Here is a 21,155-nt window from a genome sequence, read left to right as displayed (position 1 = left end):
GAAGTGACAGTGCCCAAGTGCCATGGCCACGCTGCTCTGGGTGCCCGAGCTGACTCCATGGGATCTGTCCCCTCAGATGGCTCGCCTGCTGCTGAAGCGGGGCTGCGACGTGGACAGCACCAGCATGTCGGGGAACACTGCCCTGCACGTGGCTGTGATGCGTAACCGCTTTGACTGCGTCATGGTGCTGCTGACCTACGGGGCCAATGCTGGTGCCCGAGGCGAGCACGGGAACACTCCACTGCACCTGGCCATGTCGGTGAGCCCTTGCCACGCATCCCCACGCTGCACTAGCCCAGCTCTCATGGAGGGGGAGCAGAAGGGGCTTGCCATCACTCCTCTCCTTTCCTCCACTGCTCAGTCTTCTTCTCTGCCAAGGCCTGGTTCAGACCCTGCCTCCTCCCTCAGGAAGACTTCCCTGTTCTCCCACAGCCCAGAATAGCATCTCCTTCCTATCTCTGGTATCTCTCTCCTCTGCCCCCTATTTGACACTCACGTGGTGGGAGAAAGACATGACCTGTCAGCCTTGATTTCCTTTTTTGGAAAATGGCAGTGCTGGTGCCTACCTATGGAGTTATTGAGAGGATGGATGGAGCACTTGGTAGCTCCTGGCCGGAAGTAGGGTCCCATCCCAGGTGGTGCTCCTTCCCTGCACAGGAGGGAGGAATGTTGCCCTGTGGATGGGTTACTCTCACTTACTGAGGGATACCAGGCCCCTGGACGGCAGGGCCCCTTACACAGCAGGTAGGTGGTAGAACTTTTGTTGGTTTATCGTAGAACGTAGTGTGTTTAGACAACAATGGTGTGTACACAAACCTCAGAGAGGGGATGGTATGTTACATGTACACATGTGAGTATGTACATGTGTTCTATCGCAATACCACATGACATACATCTGTTTAGCAAGGTTCAGAGTGAGAGAATGGGTGAGACCCCCTGGGACTTTCAAAGAAATAGGATCAGGACAAATTGTAAGACATCTTGTTTTCTACCAAGGTGGAAACTGTAGCAGAGACATTGTTGCCCAAGAGGCTGAAACTAGAAACCAGGGACCTTGTTAGCCCTGAATGGACCCTTGGAATGGTCTAGTTCAGTATTTCTCAAGCTTTTTTGGTCTCTTTGGTCCATTTTATTTATTTGTTTGTTTATTTGCTGTACCAGAGTTTGAACTCAGGGCCTACACCTTGAATCACTCCACCCACCCTTTTTTGTGATGGGTATTTTCGAGACAGTGTGTAGCAAACTATTAGCCTGGACTGGCTTTGAACCTCAATCCTCCTGATCTCTGCCTCCTGAGTAGCTAGGATTACAGGCATGAGCCACCAGCGCTTGGTTTCTTTGGTGCATTTATACTCTTAAAAAATACTGAGGATCGCAGAGACTTGGTTCATATGGATTTGAGCTAGCTAATGTTACCATTTCAGAAGTTTAAAGTAAGAGATTTTCAAGCTATATGTTAATTCATCTAAAAATAATAAACCAAGCATGCACTAACTTCAGTAATACTTTTATGAAAAAAAAAGCTTTATTTTCCAAAACAAGATGTAATTGATGAGCAAGCTGAGTGGGCATCATTTTCCATGTTGCAGCCTTTCCATCACCAGAACACACATGGTCTCTCATGTACTTTGCAGTATGTTGTTTAGTTGAAAGCTGTGAAGAAAATCTGGCCTCACATGGACATGTAGTTGGAAAAGATACATAATTGTACCTTTCAGATACTTGCAGACAAAACTTGGCAAGTGGCACTTCCTGACACATTTGTTGTTGTGGGCACCCAATCCATCGCCCATGAACTTTTCATTCTCTGTCATACTAACATCCGCTGGTGCTTCTCTGCATGCATCTTTTACCCATGTATGACTTTGTGTCATACTTGGAACATGCTAGTCCACTGAGCATAAGGCCTCCAAGTCTGGACCCATTTATTACACAATCCAGATAGAGTGGCCCTTATCCGAAATGCTTGGAACCAGAGTGCTTCAGATTTCTGTTTCTCTGGATTTTGGACTATTTTGCATAGACTTAATCCATTTGGCAACCTTATTGTGAAAATTTAAAGTCTGAAATGACAGTAAAGTTTCAGATTAGGAATGCTCAATCTGTGTCAAAAACCCCCATTTGTAAATTTTACCCCTGACTTCAGCAGAAAAGATTTTACACTTGGAGAAGCTGTCAAGCCCATCATGGCACTGTGCAAGTTTTCTAAAACCGATTTTTGCTTGAAAGCTCAAATTTTACTTTTGTCAGTCGTTTTTCTTTGAAGCCATAGGCTCACTGCATCATTGTTAAGAAAATGTCTCCTAAATGGCCAAGGCTGAACTTTTCTAGTTTATCTGGCAGTACTTCTTTCCAATAAAAATGTGTCTGTGAACCAGATCAAGCAGCTGTATAATTCTTACTGCTTCATCCATGCCATTCTTCAGTGAAACTGGCCTTTCTCCTTCCCTCCCTTCCCTCCTCCCTTCCTCCCTATCGCCTTCCCTCCTTCCCTCTCCTCCCTTCCTTCCTTCCTTTGTTTTTTGGCAGAACTGGGGTTTAAACTCAGGGCCTACCACTTGAACTGTTTTAAAAATCCCATTCTAAAAGCACCACTTCATTCTCTAGGCAGGAAAATCAGATCCCAAGGAAAGGGTGTGAGAACAGAGTTCAGCTGGGCTCAGTGGCTTACATCTGTAATCCTAGCTATTCAGGAGGCAGAGATCAGTAGGATCACAGTTTGAGGCCATTTTGGGCTAAAAGTTAGCAAGATCCCATCTCAACAACAAAAAGTCTGGGTGTGGTGGTGTGCACCTGTCATCCCAGCTACATGGAAAGCATGAGTACTCAAAAATAACCAAAGCAGCGAGCATGGTGGCTCAAGTCTATAATCCTAGCTACTCAGGAAGTGGAGATTAGATCACAGTTTGAGGCCAGCCCAGGCAAAAACATGAGACTCCATCTCAACTAATGACTGGGTGTGATAGTTTCTACCTGTCATCCAAGCTGCATAGAGAAGCACAAATAAAACAAGCCCCTATCTCAAAAATAACCAATGCAAAAAGGGCTGGCAAAATGTCTCATGTGGTAGAGCACTTGAAAGGCCCTGAGTTCAGCCTCCAGTACTGAAAAAAATCAGGGTAGGGGGCTGGAGGTGTGGCTCAAGTGGTAAGTTCCTGTCTAGCAAATGTGAGGCCCTGAGTTCAAACCCTAGTATCACCAAAAAAAGAAAGAAAGAAAAGAACAGTAGTCAGGTGCTGGTGGCTTATGCCTGTAATCCTAGCTACTCAAGAGGCAGAGATCAGAAGGATTGCAGTTCAAAGCCAGCCCAGGCAAGTAATTCACAAGACTGTATCTCAAAAAAATCTCATCACAAAAAAAGGGCTCAAGGTATAGGCCCTGAGTTCAAACCCCAGTACCACAAAAAAGAGAAGAAAAAGCAGAGCTCGGACTTTAGGTAGCTGATGTTCTGGTTCACCCTGCAGCCCGCCCCTCTGCCTGCAGAGGTTTACAGACACAGCACTGTGTGTGGGGGAGGCTACCCTTGAAGGCTGCCATGGGGAGGTACCATGGCACTCAGTTTCCCTGGACTGGATGGGCACCACAGCCTTCTCTGTCCTCACTCACCCTTGTCCTGCTCCTGCTGACAGCTGTCAGCAGCTGGCCTTCAGTGTCCTGTGGGCTCCTGGATTGCCATCCTAGGTGCATTGCTTGCTTTGAGGAAGAGCTGAATGAGCACTTCCACTCTCTGCCTGGGTTCCTAGATCTCCCCTGGGCTACTTTGAGGTCCATTTTTCAGGGCACCACTCTTCAAACTATAGACTTTGGTATGTCAGATCCTATGGGGTGGGAGCTAGGGGGCTGATGAGAGGCCTCTGAGTTATTTCATGGGCAGGGTCCTTTTCTCTACATCCCCCTAAGCTGTTGCATGTCCTCCCCTTCCTTTCTGCCAACAGAAAGACAACATGGAAATGATCAAGGCCCTCATTGTGTTTGGAGCAGAGGTGGATGCCCCCAATGACTTTGGGGAGACTCCTGCATTCATAGCCTCCAAGATCAGCAAACGTATGTGTTTTGCCCTCTGAGACCAGAGTTGGGTGAGGCTGGGATACAGAGACTAAGAAAGGATGTCTCTATCAGGTGATGGTGTCCTGTGCTGACCTCCCCATTGCTCCCTGCTGAGAGTGGGCAGGAGCACATGGGTCTCAGATGAGAGCTCCCTTCTTTAAGATGAGACCCACTAAGAGCTTTCTGAGCCTGGGTCTTCCTCCATGCAGCCTCATCCCACCTTAGGATGTTCAGGCTCCCAGTGGGGCGGGGACAGGGTGGCCGCAGCAGGACAGCCTGGGGTCAGTGCATGCGCTGTGCATGCCCTCACATCCCATGCATGCCCTTGTGTGCACAGATAGGTTGTGTGTGCTCTGCATCCCTGCCCACTGAGCCTGGCTTCAGCAGGAGGCAGGACCTCCTCACAGAAGCCTGGAGCCCACTCTGGAGGGTTCTAGGGAGCTGTGGACTACTGTGGGTGTGGGCCCAATTGTGTGACTCCACCCCTTCCCTCTGGAGAGAGTTCAGCCCTCACCTTCGGCTTAAACAAGCTTGGTGTTCCTCTCCCCTCCCCAGCCTCCTCTTCATCTATGCCCCAGCCCTAGAATCAGAGCAGCCCCCAGAGAGAAGTAAAGGCCCCAGAGTGAAAGGATGCTGCTGCTTGTGACATACCTGTCTGTTACCCCACTCTGTTAATGGGGTTCATGCCTCCTAATTGTCTGCTTTTGAGAACTGCTAACTGTGGAGGTGGGAGCCTTGCCTCCTTGGTTGGAGTAGAAGGAAAGAAGGGATACCCAAAATAATGGGTCAGGCAACTCTGCCCTCCTGCCATATCCCGCCGTCGTCCCCCAGCACCTTCCCCAGAGCCAGGAGGCAGTTTGAACATAACAGTTCACAGTCAGTACACCCTGTCAGACTCCCCACACAGCCAGGTAGTGGGGCAGGGGCCTGGGTGTAGAAGGAGGGATCTCACTTGCATGTTGACACCAACTTTATCCTCCACCATGTCCCCTTTCCAAACTATGACAAGTGGCCACCAGGAAGGCGATCTTGACTCTGCTGAGAACCGTGGGGGCTGACTACCACTTCTCAGCCATCCAAGGTGTCTCCATGGAGCAGGAGTCTGCGGCATCACCCTTGTTCTCCCTGGAGAGAGCTCAGGCCCCAACGATCAGCTTAAACAACTTAGGTAGGCCACTTCCCTTCCCAGCCCTCCTCTCCAGCTGCGCTCAGATCCCTGGATCTGAGCAACCCCAACCAGAAACAGGCCCAACCCAGGATGGAAGTAGTTGAAGGGAGTGAGGGGAGGGGGGCAAGATTTATTAGCCAATATAGGCAGCCAAGCAACCCACAGATCCCGAAGGCCTAAGGGGTTCCTAAGAGGATGCCCTGAACATGGTCTCAGGTTGGGCATTTCCCATGGCACCCATGATATGGGTCCCCTGGGAGCTCAGTGAAGGCCCTCAGGCCCTCTGAGTTCAACCTTGTCACATGGTTTGGCTCTGTCCAGGGTGAGTCCTGGTATGCCCCCTGCTGGCCCCTTTGGTGACCTACAGATTTTTGGAGGTGGCTAGATAACCATTTGTCCCTGTCATCCTTGGTGCCCTAGGAGACAGCCCCAGAGGAGAGGTCTCTGGGCCTTCTGCTCTGGCCTACCAGGGTCTTAGGTTGTTTGAGTGTGGAGTCCCTAAACTGAGTGGCTAGGAAGCGATTCTTGGTAAGCCAGACGTTGTTTTTGTGTAGGAGGCAGTCCCTAGCCCCTCTAGCCAGCAATGCCCAGCCAGGCCAGGAGCTCCAGAGGGGCAGAGCAGCTGCTGCCCCTCTTCCTATGCATCCCTTGGTAGCTCTTCCCAGGCCCCATCTTTCTCTCTCCATTTCACAGGCAGTCAGTCACCCAACCTAGGCTGGATGGTGGGCCTGGGCATGGCGGCAGAAGGGTAATTCCTGGGCCTAGAGAGACCTCTGAGCCCAGTCCTGCCCCACAGTAGCTGTAGCTTTGGTTCCCCCCACCTCATTTCCTCAACCTCACACCCAGACATATGCACCTTTCCCAGTCCCTCTCCCCAGCACTCTCTGCTGCTAGCCTTCTGCTTCCCCTGCCTGCTGTGTGCCTGATCAGGCGAGACACTGCCTTGTGCCTGCCTGCCTGCCTTGCTGCCTCTAGTCTCTGCACAGGGGGGTGGGTGGGCTGTCATTTATAGTCATGCGGTAGTGCTGGGCTGGGCACCTGGGGCTATGCGCGTCAGGAGGGTGAGCATGGGCGAGGCCTTCGGCTCAGAGGAAGACTAGATAGAGTGGATAGGTGGAACTGAACCACCTCAGAGGCCACTGAGGGAGTTTCCAGACCTGGGACTAGGACAAAGATGGTCTGAAAGATGGTTAGGATGCCTCTCTCTACTTGTAGACTTCAACCCAAGCAACATCCTCACTAAGCCCTTTTGGCTGAATGACCTTGGGTGAGTCATTGAGACTCTTTGGGGCTTCCACTGGCAGTAAATTGGGAATAGTAATTTTTTTTTGGTGGTACTGGGGGTTGAACTCAGGGCTTCATGCTTGTTAGGAATGTGCTCTACCATTTGAGCCATGCCCAGCCCCTTTTTGCCTTGGTTATTTTTTGGGATGGGGTCTTGCTTTATGCTCAGACAAACCTGGACCCTTATTCTCCTGTTTAACTTCTCACGTAGCTTACACGCATCACCACACCCAGCTTTTTTAAATTGGTGGAGATGGGTCTTGTGAACTTTTTGGAGGGACACATGGTGCCAGATTTGCTCTAGGGACCCATGGGCCATGGGGTTGGGGGTCGGCCAACCCCAGCATGCCCTGCCCTATGCCCCGCAGAGCTGCAGGACCTCATGCAAATCTCCCGGGCACGGAAGCCAGCGTTCATCCTGAACTCCATGAGGGATGAGAAGCGGACGTAAGTGGAGCAAGGGCTAGGGCCAGTATGCAAAACCTTCCCTGGTGCTCAGCAGGCTTTTATCTCCCTCCCCCACCCACCAAGGCCCTGCGAGGCACCTCCTCTGCTAGCTCTGTAGTTCATGGCAGAGACCAAGCCCTGGGGCCTGTGCTGCCTTGTCCATTAGCAACAGGCAGTGCAGGCTCAAGGGACCAGAGCAGGGTCATGCAGCTGGGCCACAGTGGGGCCCATGACTACGCTGCCTCATTGCTTTCCTCCCTGATCTCATGAAGGTTCCAAGCGGGGAGAGAGAGGTTGTCCAGCCCCCTCTGGAGAGACTCCGTCCACTGCTTCCCTGTACTCGCACTGGCTTCTTCATTTGCCTTCCATCCTCCACAGATTTGCTGCTTTTCCAAGCTGTCTTCAGGACTAACGTGGGAGGCAGGTCCTGGGGAAGTGATGAGAATTACGAGGCCCTTTGTGGAGGCCAAATTATGTTACCAGATGCTCCCCCTCCTCCCCCATAGGCCCTGGCTCTGGGTGTGAACACTTTCCTACATTAAGAGAAAGTTATATCTGCCTGACCTCTCTGTTGTTAGGCCCACATCTTCAGGGGAGCCTTGTTTGCTCTGGCCTCCCTGGCCAGGGCTCTCCAGCCTCCAGCAGCAGTGCAACCTCCCCCTCTGGGCTTGCTGAGTACCGAGTACCTGGTCCAGAAGGCTCCTGGAGGTGGAACACAGGCCTCCTTCACTTACCTGCTCTCCTGCATCCCCTGGACATGTGGTGCTGCACAGAGCAGAGCCACACCCACCCTTGCAGAACTTCTAGTCCAGAGGAGGGGGAGAGTAAGCAAGTGAACAAAGATGACAAGGGGACCATAGGGGAGCAGGGGGGCTGGTTCTACTGGCACTGGGTGGGTTTCCCTCAAATTGAGAGGGAAAGAGAAGAAGTGGGCCAGAAGGAAAGACAGAGCAGACAATGAGAGCATCCCCTCAGGCCTGACCAAAGAGGGCAGGTACCTGGCATTTTCTGCTGTGGGAGCTGGGCTGGGAAGGACCTAGAGTATGTGACTTAGAAGCCAGCTGTGTGGTTCTGTGCCAGTTTCCTAGCTTCTGCACTGCATTCCTTCATTCAAAGATGGCATAGGGATAGCAGAGAGTGGCCTCCTCAAAAGAGTTTGGGACAATAAAGTGAGCTAAATCCGGTCCTGACACATAAACCTTCTATCCGCCCTACCCCTCCTCCCACGCTCCTCCCTTCCTAGAGGAGAGCCTTGCCTCTCTCACCACCTGCACCTGGCCTGGCTATAGGGAACCAGTCCTCCTATCCTGCTCTGTTTACTTCCAACAGACACCTCAGGCACCTGCTCTGGGTCAGGCCTGGAACTGACCCAAATTGGGTCACTGCCTTGGAGAGCTCCCTGCTCCACTCCTTATCTTCTTTTCCCTTTGCACCCCAAGAAACACTGTGTTCATTTCTTACCTGCCTTCATCGCCCCCACCCTTGCCCCAGTAGCACTCAGGCTCCATGGCAGGCTTTGTCAGCTTTGTGCATTGTCCACTGTGGTACAGATGCTTGGGGACACAGGCTGAGAGTGTGTGGTGTGAATGTCAGGCCATCACAGAACTCTCCTGATTCCTACTACTGTCTTCATTGCAGCCACGACCACCTGCTCTGCCTGGATGGAGGGGGCGTGAAAGGCCTGGTCATCATCCAGCTCCTCATCGCTATTGAGAAGGCCTCAGGCATGGCCACCAAGGACCTCTTTGACTGGGTGGCGGGGACCAGCACAGGGGGCATCCTCGCCCTGGCCATTCTGCACAGTGAGCACAGCCTCTGGGGCAGGTCAGAGTGGGGTGGGTGGAGTCAGACCTCCCCTCAAAGGGGCCAAGTGAATTTGCAGAGCTTTGCTCAAGGTGTGTGTGGTGGGAGGTGGGTTTGAGCAGGATTTTGGCCCTTCATCGGGTGCTATAGGTGCTGAGATCCCAGACTGGAAGGAGGAAGGCTATGTGGATGGGCTGGCTGGAGGGCAAAGCTAGTTCTGGAGGCATTTATATATCCATGGCCTTGACCCCTCCACACACCCTTTCAAGGCAGCACCACAGGTCTTGCCACTTGCCCCAACTAGAAAAACTGAGGGTGGGTGCACTCTCCAGAGTGGGGAGCCACTGAGTCACAGAGTGCCAGAGCCCCTCCTCTACTACCTGCACTGGCCCATGACTCCAAGACTGGCCTGTGCACCGTGCTCTCCTCCAGTTTCCCCATGCCTCTCCTCCCTGTTTCCAGGCAAGTCCATGGCTTACATGCGTGGCGTGTACTTCCGCATGAAGGATGAGGTGTTCCGGGGCTCGCGGCCCTACGAGTCGGGGCCCCTGGAGGAGTTCCTGAAGCGGGAGTTTGGGGAACACACCAAGATGACAGACGTCAAGAAACCCAAGTAAGCCCCCTCCAGCCAGCTGCTCCCTGGCAGAGGTCCCCCGGCCTACTGTGCCTACAGCTTGGGGGTGGGAGAGCAGGTCATCCTTCCAGCTGAGGGGCTTCCCCTGAGAACACTGGACGAATGGCCATCTGGGTGGGAGCAAAGGGGCTGCCAGCACACAGCCATGCTGAGGGCAGAGGAGGGCCTGACTCGGGCCTGGAGCTGCCTCCAGAGAGCCAGGACTCCTTTCTTGGAGGCCAACTGGATAAAGGCAATTTCTTGGTGTCCAAGCCAGAGGACCCTCTAGCCTTTCACATAGTACAGCTGAGCACGTCAGTGCGTCAGACAGCACTTGGTGCTATGTTCAGACGTTGAAGTTTTAATCAGTCGGCTTCCGTTCTGCCTTCAATTTAAGGTGGACACATTTGAACTCATGTAAGCCAGGCTGGGGCCTAAAGAAGAGAGTCACATGGGCATAAGCATGTTTGGGGGGGTCCCACACCCCAAGAGGGCCTTCCTTCCCGAGACTACTTTGGTGCTGAGTAAAAGGGGACTACTCAGAGTTGGCCGGCCATCCTAGTCTGGGGGAGCCTCAGCCAGATCCAGACCCCCTTCTCTGAGCTTGGCCCAGTGAGGTTGGGGAAAGGAGAGGTACACAGTGGGGACTCACCTGGGACTCCCTGCCATGGACAGGGATCCAAATTTCTTCCAAATCCTGATTCCCAGTAGCTCAGCTCTTTGCACTTAGGAAAGGCTCACTCAGTTCATCCAACCTCCAGCCGCCTGGAGGGAGGGGTGTGTGTCCCAGGCCACAGGAAGGCAGCAAAGGCCGCCCTTTTGATGCTGATCTTGTCTGATGCTGCCTTCTCCCCACACATAGACAGCCTGGCCAACATCGCTCTTGTCTCCCACCCACTCGGTACCTCTGTTAAGCCAGCTCTGCAGTGTGTATAAAGTGGAAGGAAGAGGGACACACCTACAGACTGGTTAGGAGATAAGTAGACTGAAAAATGGCAGCCAAGCAGGGCAGCAGGCTTAAGAGGTTCCGGAAGAGCCTACAGACGCCCATTTGTTCTGCAGTGTAACCAACCTGCAATGAGGCCTGCCTCCTGTTCCAGGCTGTGAGCTTCCAGAATGCAGGAACATGACTGCCGTGTTTTCCTCGGTAGCCTCAACCTCTAGCCCAGTGCCTGCTGTAGAGCTGTCAACTGACTGAGTGTCTAGGGGGCAACAGGAAGGAGGGAGGGCTGCCTGGAGGAAGCAGAGTGTGAGCAAAGTCCAATAGGTTAGAGTTTCTTTACAATACAGCTTTATTTTTGTCGTTTTAAGAGTAATACATAGTCTTTTTCTTTTCTTTTTTGTGGTACTGGGGTTTGAACTCAGGGCCTCCATCTTGAGCCACTCTGCCAGCCCTTTTTTGTGCTGGGTTTTTGGGTTTTTTTGAGATAGAGTCTCTTAAACTATTTACCTGGGCTGGCTTCGAACTGCAATCCTCCTGATCTTTGCCTCCTGAGTAGCTAGGATTACAGGCGTGAGCCACCAGCACCTGGATAGAGTAATCCATAGACTTTTAAGGAAAGTTGGGAAATACAGTAGTTAAAAAGAACAATTTGTTAACCAAAGGCAATCTTTTCATTTATTTATTTATTCAGGGCCTCACACTTGCTAGGCAGGTGCTCTACTACTTGAGCCACACCTCCCACTCTTTTTGTTTTAGTTATTTTTCAGATAGGATCTCAAGTTCTTGCCCAGAGCTGACCTGAAACATGATCCTACCGACACCTCCTGAGATGGCAGGTGTTACCACTCTACCCAGCTTATTCTTTGAGATAGGACTTCACCAACTTTTGCCCAGGCTGGCCTTGAACCACCATTCTCCTATCTCTGCCTCCCAAGTAGCTGGGATCACAGGTGTGAGCTGTGAGTATCCAGCAAAAGGCAATGTTTTTAAAACATTGTCCATATTTTTTTCTGGATAGTTTTTCTTCTTTATGGTGAAATAGAACATACGTTCTTAAAAAGCATGTACACAAGTTCATGGATACTTTATAAAGAAAAGAGCCACCAGCCAGGTCTCACCCCACCCCACCACAGCTCCATCCCTCCCACCAGGCAGCTGCCATCCTGACTGTGGAGTTTCCCGCCCCCCCAAATGCTGCACTGCACAGCAGTATGGATGGAGTCTTCTGTGTGTCCTCTCTCTTCCTCCGTGACTGTCTGTGTCTGTGTGCTTGTCATCTGGAGGGTTGCATCAGCTCCGTAGGCCTGGCAGCTAATCCCTCCAAGTCCCCGTGGTGGACACTCTTGCCCAGAGGCGGCAGTGATCTTTCTGACTGTGTCTCTCTGGGACATGAGTCTAGAAGCAGAGTTGCCTAGTCCTGGATCATCAGGGCCCCAGCTCTTCAGGTCCTGCCCACCCGTTCTCAGGTTGTTCCTGTGTCTGTCCCCTGACAGTTCGGCATTCCTGTTCACGTTGGTTAGCTCAAACAGCTTTACCTTTATAAATCCAGACTGGAAAGTGGTGTCTCCATGTGGTTTGCATATTTTTTTTCTTTTTTACAAACATTTTTATTAGCATGTGGTAGTTATACAGGGGGTTTGCTGTGACATTTCCAATCCCTCCATTCTCCCTCTTCTCCATTCCTCTTCCTAGAATGACTTAGGTTTCCATGTTCCATGTTCATGTGGGTATAGAAAAGACCTCAATATTCACCCTGCTTTACCCTCCCCTCCCCCATCATTCTCCCTTAACATGGCCTGTCATTGGTTAAGTGTCTGTTCATTGCTTGGTGGGGTTTGCCTTGTTGTTTTACCTGGGAGTGTATTGTGCTTTTATCAGTCTAACACCCTTTGAATTTTCATTTTCCTGATTACTAGTGAGATCAAGTGCTTTTCATTTGGATTTCTTTGTAAAATTCATATTGAAAGGTTTTTTGTTTTGTTTTTTTTGGTGGTACCTAGAGTTGAACTCAGGACCTAGTGCTTGCTAGGCAGGCACTCTGCCTCTTGAACCACTCTGCCAGCCCATTTTGCATTGGTCATTTTTGAGGTAGGGTCTCACTTTATGCCTAGGCCAGCCTGGATCCTATCTGTGCTCCAAGTAGCTGGGATGGCAGGCCTATGCCACTGTGCCCAGCCATTGGTTTAAATGGAATCTCTTGAACTTTTTGCCCAGACCTCAAACCACCATCCTCCTGATTTCCACTTCCTAAATAGCTAGGATTACAGACTTTAGCCACAACGCCAGGCTTTTTTTTTTGGCAGTATTGAAGTTTGAACTCAGGACCTCACATTTGGTAGGCAGGCACTCCCACTTGAGCCATGCTTCCAACCTTTTTCACTTCAGTTATTTATTGGATAGGGTCTCAACGTTTTATCTGGGGCCAGCTGAGGCTGTAGTCCTCCTACCTAGGGCCTTCTGCATAGCTGTGAACACAGGACAGGTACAGTACCACACCTGGCTTATCAGATGAGATGGGGTCTCACTAATGTTTTGCCTGGGCTGGCTTCAAATCCTGATCCTCCTCATCTCTACCTCCTGAATATCTAGGATTATAGGCATGAGCTACTGTACCCAACTAACTTTTTTTTTTTTTTGGCAATACCGGGGTTTGAACTCAGAGCCTCATGATTGCTAGGCTCTATCACTTGAACCACTTCACTAGCCCTTGTATGTGTTCATTATTTTAGAGATAAGGTCTCCTGAACTACTTGCTTGGGCTGGCTTTGAACAGCCATCCTCCTGATCCTCCTGATCTCTGCCTCCTAAGTAGCTAGGATTACAGGTGTGAGCCACCAGTGCCCGACTTTTTTTTTTTTTAATGAGACAAGATCTTTCCCTGTAGCCCAGTCTGGCCTCAAATTCACTACATAATCCAGGATGGTCTCTAACTCAATGATCCTCTTGCCTCTGCCTCCCAAGGGCTGGGATTACAGAAGTGCACTGTGGTGCCTGGCACTCCTTGTTCTTGGCATTTAGTCCGTGTGTGGGTTTTTAATACATAGTATTAATTTCTCAATTAGTTAAGCCTGATGTAGTTGATCGATTTGACCTGAAAACCTCATTTGATTAGTGTGTGTTTAACCAAGTTCATGACTGTCTTGCTTACATTTAAGCCACTGACATATCTGGGCATGACTTATGCCACCCTATTTTGGTTGTGTTTCCTTTTCTCTTTCTTGCCTTGTTTTGGGTTTACTGAATAATTTTAACATTACATTCCACTGTACTTCCAACAATTTAAAAACCAAAGTTTAGAAACCTGGCTCATTATCCCTTTCAATAGTTTGAAATTTAAGGAATGGAGGTATGGCTCAAGCAGTAGAGTGCCTGCCTTACAAGCACGAAGCCCCAAGTTCAAACCCCAGTACCACCCAAAAAAATAAATAGGTAAACAAATAGTTTGAAATTTTTCCACTTATCTCGGTGTGTTCTAGTGGATATTTAACTTCTAAAAGCCTAAATTTAATTGTTAACATTACCCTCTCATCAGATAGTCAAGAAGTTTAGAATAATTTAATTTCTTATACCATCTCCCATCCTACCCAAAGTTGCTTTTCTGTATTTTAATATGTCTTGTTTTTTAAAGCCCCACAAGACATTGATATTGTTTTTTAACTTGTTGTTTATTTGGATTGATCTGGTCTGATCAGTGGATAGCCCCGATTTTAGTGTTGCCAATTCCATGGCACAAAAACTCCCACCATGGCCAGTTTCAAGCTAACAACAGTTTAGCAACCAGCTTCTGAGGTTTGGCAGTGGGTTCTTACAAGCGAGCATGAGCTGATGCCAGGACACCATTGCGTGTGTGTGTGTGTGTGTGTGTGTGTGTACGTGTGTACACGTGAGTGTGTGAGTACATATGTGTATGACTTCCTTGCTTTACATTCTTTCTTGCATATTGGACTTCCATCTATGGTTACTTTCTTGTATCTAAAAGACATTCTTTTGACTTTCCCTTAGGGTCTGCTGATAGCAAATTCTCTGCCAGCAGAATTATTTGGAAATAAGTTTTTTTCACATCAGCATTTGGAAATATTTTTATTTCACTCTTATTCTTGCTGGACATAGAATACTAGCCTGGAGATTTTTCTTAGAATACGTAAGATACTCTTTTGTCATTTGTTAACTTCCATTGCAGCATAACCTCAATCTGTTACTCATTTGAAGGTAATTGGTCTTTTTTCTTCTGGATTCTTTTTTGTTTGCTTCTTGGTTGGTTTTTGGTGCTCTGTGTTTGCACTAAGTTTTATCTAGATATGACTTTTCCTAATTTACCCTGCATAGGATTTGTTGGTCTTTTGGAATGTTTGAACTGGTGTCTTTCTTCATTTTTGGAAACCCAAGTCATTATCTCTTTAAATCTTGTTTTTGCTTAGTTTTCTCTCTCTGCTCCTTACATAAAATCACTTAAACACACATTAGACCTTTTCTTTCTTCCATGTATTTTTCCATTAATTTGTATTTTCTATCACTTTATCTCTGTGTTACATTCTGGATAATTTCTTCTTACTTATTTTCCTGTTCACTAATTCTCTCTTCAGCTCTAATTTTCTATTTTATACATCCATTGAGTTCACTAGTCTCAAAAAGCACTCTTTGGTTCTTCTTTAAATCTTCTAAGTCATTACTTAGTTTCCTATCCCCTTAAGATATTATCAAGTTTTTATTTGATGTCTTTAAACCTTGTAAACTTAGCTGTTTTACTGTTCTTTTTTTTTCAGTACTGGGGTTTGAACTTAGGGCCTACCTCTTGAGCCACTCCACCAACCCTTTTTTGTGAAGGGTTTTTTTCAAGATAAGGTCTCATGAATCATTTTCCCAGGCTAGCTTTAAACTGTGATCCTCCAGATCTCTGCCTCCTGAGTAGCTAGGATTATAGGCGTGAGCCACTAGTGCCCTGCAACCATCTTGGTTTGAGGTTCAAAAATCTGCAGTGTAGGTGGGTATGTTTTCTGTTTCTGTGGTGCTATTTCTCACAGTGTTGTATTTAATTGCAGGTACTCCTCCCTCTATTTTTAACTATGCGCTGTTCCTTAGTGTTGAAAAATAATACATGCAGACTTGTTGAAGCCCAGAATGGGTGTCTTTCCTCCAGAGTGTTGTCTCTTCCAGGTACCTGGGTATATCATCACCTAGGTCACTGTCACTAAACTGTTAGCATGAAGGTTTTAGAACTTTCTTTCAGGTGATGTGAATCTAGACTATAAATTTTCAACAGGGCTAGTGTAGTTACACATTTTCAGGGATTTTTTTCCCTCATTTTGTTCACTGTTAGGGAAATTTTTTTTGCAGTCTCCAGGGCAGGAAAGGGGCAGGTTTGTTTCTGGTTCACCTTTATTCTGAGAGTATAACCCTTTGGGATCCCAACCCAGTGTAGGAAGGCCTTTCCACTAGACCCCTTACCTTTGGTGGACCCTAGGCTTTGACTTCTGTCCTCCCCCTTGCCCTCAAGATCATCTACACTGAAGTGCAGGTTTGCTGGGTTTGGGATCTGCCTTCAGGTCAGAGCTGCGCTGCATTCTTGCTTGTCTTCAGGCTTTACCCTGCTGTTTCCTTTCTATCTTGTCAGGTCTCCCATGTTTTTAAGAAGATCAAAAAAGGGGCTGGTGGAGTGACTCAAGTGGTAGAACACCTGCCTAGCAAGGCAGGGCCTTGCAAGGTGAGGGCCTGAGTTCAAACAACAGTACTCCTCCCATCCCTGCCCCCCCCAAAAAAAAGAAGATTAAAATAAATTTTTTTTGCCAGGCACTGGTAGCTCACACCTGTAATCCTAGCTACTCAGAAGGCAGAGATCAGGAGGATGGCAGTTGAAAGCCAGCTGGGCAAATAGTTCACAAGACCCTATCTCAGAAAGAAAAAAAAAATCACAAAAAAAGGGCTGGTAGAGTGGCCCAAGGTGTAGGCCCTGAGTTCAAGCCCCAGTACTGCAAAAAAAAAAAAAAAAAAAAAATTGCCAACATGGCAATTTTTTTCAGTAGGAGCATGTTCAAATAATCTTGCTAGAAGTGAAAACTAATCCTTGTTGTTGCTCTATGCAGGTTTTTGTGTTCTTTCCTTCAGATTTGTCTTTACGATACACCACATTTCCGGGTCACTCTAAGCTCCCTGTGAGCGTAACATTAAATGACTGCCCTGCATTTCCTGGCTCGCTTACCCCTTGCATTGCCCAGTTCCATTTTCACCGTAACAAGTTCCATCGTGATGAGTGGCCTTATTCAAGTAGCTTTCGTAGTAGTTAAGGTGGATGGCTTTTCCAGGGTAGAATTCTCAGATCAAAGAGCCAGGCCTGGGTAAGGACCTTAATGAGCATCTTAAACACTTAATGCTATAGAAGAGTCTCTCTCAGGCCAAAGAGGAGGCTTCTTCATAGGCTGTCCTCACATGATAGACCGTTGAAAAGGTATCAAAGGTCACACAGTGAGGCGTCTCCTCCCCCTGCTGTTCTGGAGCTGCAGGCACCAAGCGGCTACCCTTCCCAAAGTCACCTAACTGCTGCCAGGTGCCACCCCTGGGTCCTCTGGCCATGCAAAGAGAGATGTGTGTTGTTTGCATTTTTAAATAAACAGTGGCATACTAAATGCACTGACCTGACCTTGTTTTTCTACATAGTCTATATCTGTCAGCACATAAGCACTTCCTCAGTCATTCGACAGTGACACAGAGCCCATCAGGTGGATGGTCGCAGTGTACTATTGTCTCATTGAGGACACTTTAGTTGTTTTAGTCATTTGTTTTGTTTTGTTTTCGTTTTATTTTGAGACAGGGTCTTACTATGTAGCTCAGGCTGGCCTCAATCTCATAATCTTCCTGCCTGTGCCTCCCCAGTACTGGGATTATAGATGTGAACCACCACGCCCAGCTCAGTTGTTTGCTTTAATAACAAATACTGCCATTAATGGTTGTGTGCAGACTGTTTTCCACACGTGACAGCTTTGCAGGATGAAATCCCACAAGTGGGATTATTGGGTGTAAGGATAAACCCATTAGCAATTTGGGCTAAGTTGTCCAAATTCCTTCCATGAGTCTGTACCAGTTTGATTCTCCCAGCACTGCAGGAGACAGCCTGCTTGGGGAGGACAAAGGGGGAGAGGCCCACTCACCTAGAACAAAGGGTGCCCATGGGCCTGGGAACATGAGTGTTCACGAGTCTGGGCAAGGGCAGAGGTGACTAGGTGACAAGACGAGCCCTCCTTCTGTGCTTCTCTGCAGGGTGATGCTGACAGGAACGCTGTCTGACCGGCAGCCAGCCGAGCTCCACCTCTTCCGGAATTATGAGGCTCCAGAGGCCACTCGGGAGCCTCGGTTCAGCCAGAATATTAACCTAAAGCCTCTGACTCAGCCCTCAGGTTTAAAGCATATTTGATGCTTCAGTGGGTGGGGCTGGCCTGGAGGCAGCAGGCAATAGGTGGAAGTCTCAGTTGTGACATTGGGCACCCTTAACCCCACCTCACCCCACCACCCTGGTCTTGGTTGGCTGAGCAGGCATTGCTGGGGGCTCTCAGTGACACCTACCTTCCACCAGGATGGTAGGGCCTGACGGCAAGGCCTGCAGGTCCTACTTCTGAAACGCCCCCTGCCTCCCTCACTTCATTCCCTGCCCCCACATGTGCACCCTGAGATCTGATGTATACAGGTCTTATACCAGACCCTTGTGCCAATGGGCCAACCTCCTCCCTAACCCCCAGACCAGCTGGTATGGCGAGCAGCCCGAAGCAGTGGGGCAGCCCCCACCTACTTCCGGCCCAATGGGCGCTTCCTGGATGGTGGGCTGCTGGCCAACAACCCCACACTGGACGCCATGACTGAGATCCATGAGTACAACCAGGACATGATCCGCAAGGTGAGAGCCATCTCAGGTCACAGGCTGGACATGACCCCTCCCCCAACAGTGGCTTTTATGCGCTCTGTCATCATACAGTATGATACAGCTGAACCTGTCTGATGGGTAGTGAGGGGACTCCATGTGCCAAGGCCCAGTCGGCACTCAACGTACAGAGTGCTGATCAACGGACAGTGCCGCTGTCAGCAGGGAGGGCAACGTGGAGGCAGTGTGCAGGCCACATGCCTGCCTCTCTGCCCAGCCAGGACACATCTGCCCTGGGCAGACTGTGTCATCAGGGATACGCCCCTGAAAGCGTACATACAGGGAGCTAGGAGGAAGAGGCCTGGGGACGCGGGAAAGGCTCCCAGCCTCACCGAGGCCTCATGATGAAGCAGGGCAACCATGCCCCCTCCACACCCTGGCAGACGACTGATACCTATAACTAACAGGTAGAGATCTGGAACTTGCCCTCCCTTTCCTGCCTTGGCTGACCTTCACCCCATGGGCAATGCCTGGGCTGGCTATGTGAGGCCTGTTGATACACCAGGCTGGCCCAGGAGATGGCTGTGACGCCCACCAACCTTTCTGGGGCGGGGGCTACAACTCAGAGACATGGCCAGATCCCTCCTCCAAGTGCTGGTCAGGATAGCACGGGTGTGCTCCTACTCCCAGAGGCTTCATCCCTGACCCCAGCAGCAACACCCAGCCTTGGCCTTTCTCTGAACCCCCTGGGGCTCCCACACATGTTAAGTCTCCTCTGACTACCCCTGTCCTGTTCACCCACAGGGGCAGGGTAACAAAGTGAAGAAACTCTCCATCGTTGTCTCTCTGGGGACAGGGAAGTCCCCACAGGTGCCTGTGACCTGCGTGGATGTCTTCCGCCCTAGCAACCCCTGGGAACTGGCCAAGACTGTTTTTGGGGCCAAGGAACTGGGCAAGATGGTGGTGGACTGTGTGAGTTGGAGCTCTCCTCCAAGCCTATATCCCTCAGGGTTGCTAATCCAGGCCGATGCCACCACCTCTCCCATGGGGTGATGATGGGGCTCTGTCGGTTCCCTTTCGCCAGCTGTGGGAGCGTCCCTGATTCCAAGTCTCTGGGCTGGGTGGGTCCCTTAGTGACACCTGCAGTGGGAGTTTTCAAGTGTTCCTTGGCTGTGGATCCCTTTCTGCAAACAGCCCAATATGAAAGGCCAGAATATACCAGCAACCTCCCTGCTAGAATAGGGAGGGGTTGGGGCGGCCTGCCCGCTCAGCCACTGTCCCCAAAGCCCCTTAGCGATCTTGAAAGACTCTGTTGAGCCCCATGTAAAACTGCAGACCCTGCCCTCTCTGTTCAGCTGAGCTAGTCACTGAGGCCCAGGGAGAGAGAGTTGCCCAAAGTCACTCTGCTGATGGTGGCTAGAGCCCAGGGATCTCCGGGAGAAGGGAACCCCAGGATAGGGCCAGTGCTGGGCACTTCAGGCTGAGCTCACAGAGGCTGCTTCTCACCAGTGCACAGATCCAGATGGGCGGGCCGTGGACCGGGCACGGGCCTGGTGTGAGATGGTCGGCATCCAGTACTTCAGGTGAGACTCGGGCCGGCCTGGCTGCACCCTGGTCTGGCTGGACCCATCAACTCCCCAGCTCCAGCCCTTGGCGTGGATTTCCCCTGCTCTGTTCTTCAGGCCCATCCCAGTCCTAGCTCTTAGCCCACCTGGGCCAAGCATGCTGGGTGACCCCTCCTCCTTGGTTCCGACAGATTGAACCCCCAGCTAGGGTCAGACATCATGCTGGACGAGGTCAGTGACGCAGTGCTGGTCAATGCCCTTTGGGAGACTGAGGTCTACATCTATGAGCACCGAGAGCAGTTCCAGAAGCTCGTCCAGCTGCTGCTCTTGCCCTGAGCCCCCAGCCCCTTCATGTAAGGGTGGGCAAGGCCACCCACCATACTGGGGCAGAGCCAGGCCAGGCGGCTCCACATCTACTCATGAACTAGGACTTGGAGTGGGTGCAGCTTCCTCCCAAGGCCAGTGCTAAGGCCTCTGTCCTGGGTCCACCCGCACCTTGTTATTCCAGGCTGAGAGCCCAGAGCCTCCCTCAGCCCCTTTCCCTGACTGTGAAGGAAAACTGACTTGACCCACAACCCTGCACCCCTCAGCTCCAACACTAAGGGTACCCAGTGTCCCCACCCCTCACCTAGCCCCAGAGGCCTGCGAGGGCTCCCCAAGGTCTTCTGGAGGTGCGACTCCCCCATTCAGCCCTCTTTCCTAGGGGCAGAGAGTAGAGAAATGGTATCCCCACCCTACCAGCCAGGAAAACCCAGGCTCCAGGACTGGGGTGTTCCATTCGACTTTGCCCTCCACACACCTCAGCCACCCCACCGGAGAGCCCTCCCAGCTCCCAAAGGTCATTCCTGTGAGCAAACTTGCTCTTCTCTATGGAAGTGGTGTGCAAGTGGGGAGGGGCCCAGGGGCTGCCCCAAAACTGTGAAATAAACTGTTTGGACTCAGGTTCACCTGTGTTGTGTATCCTGTGGTGCGAGTGTGCCCCCTCGGCCTCTGCCTGGCCGCCACTTGGCCTCTTCCTGTGTCTTCTTCCCACACCAAGGCTCCCTGGGACGGGGGACCTCCCTTGTCCTCCAGTTCTCCCATAATAGGCCAGTAGGGTGACCAGAGATTGCTGCCAGGCCCACCTGCCCCAGGCAAGCCCATGGGGGAGGAGGAGAGCCCCACTTAAGACCCTGCTCAGGCAGGGAACCTGCACAGGGTCAGGCAGCAGGTGAGCAGGGCCATGGTTTGCCCTAGGCTTGTGTAACTCGGGTTTGTGTTGCCCCCTCTCTGGCACTCAGATGACCTAGGGCTCGGGTTGAGCTTAGCAATACAGCAGTTTCCTGGCATTTATGAAGTCTTGGTGGGTGTGGCAAGCTCATTTTAACCCTCTCCCAAAAAAAAAAAAAAAAAAAAACAAGACCTGGGTGGGCAGCAGTAGCTACAAGAGGTACAGTGGA

The 21,155-nt window shown here is 50.4% G+C and overlaps 1 protein-coding gene across 5 annotated transcripts in view; it reads left to right on the top strand.

Annotated features, from left to right (window-relative positions):
• Pla2g6 (phospholipase A2 group VI) overlaps positions 1 to 20,677 on the top strand; it is a 63,496-nt gene extending 42,819 nt beyond the window's left edge. For 3 of the 5 annotated variants that reach the window (XM_074084465.1, XM_020173618.2, XM_020173611.2), the window contains exons 7-17: positions 77 to 259; positions 3,936 to 4,044; positions 5,057 to 5,215; positions 6,868 to 6,946; positions 8,585 to 8,748; positions 9,212 to 9,362; positions 17,557 to 17,693; positions 18,033 to 18,187; positions 18,956 to 19,123; positions 19,661 to 19,734; positions 19,908 to 20,677. In XM_074084465.1, the coding sequence (XP_073940566.1) occupies positions 77 to 259; positions 3,936 to 4,044; positions 5,057 to 5,215; positions 6,868 to 6,946; positions 8,585 to 8,748; positions 9,212 to 9,362; positions 17,557 to 17,693; positions 18,033 to 18,187; positions 18,956 to 19,123; positions 19,661 to 19,734; positions 19,908 to 20,052 (1,524 nt within the window). In that variant the 3' untranslated portion in view covers positions 20,053 to 20,677. Of the gene's footprint in view, positions 1 to 76; positions 260 to 3,935; positions 4,045 to 5,056; positions 5,216 to 6,867; positions 6,947 to 8,584; positions 8,749 to 9,211; positions 9,363 to 17,556; positions 17,694 to 18,032; positions 18,619 to 18,955; positions 19,124 to 19,660; positions 19,735 to 19,907 lie in introns of those variants that run through there. The other 2 variants (XM_020173625.2, XR_012451000.1) reach the window with 2 other exon arrangements.
• Positions 20,678 to 21,155: the final 478 nt, after the last annotated feature.

This window comes from Castor canadensis, chromosome 8 (assembly GCF_047511655.1).
Source record: "Castor canadensis chromosome 8, mCasCan1.hap1v2, whole genome shotgun sequence".
NCBI lineage: Eukaryota > Metazoa > Chordata > Mammalia > Rodentia > Castoridae > Castor > Castor canadensis.
This window is presented reverse-complemented; position numbering and strand designations above follow the sequence as displayed.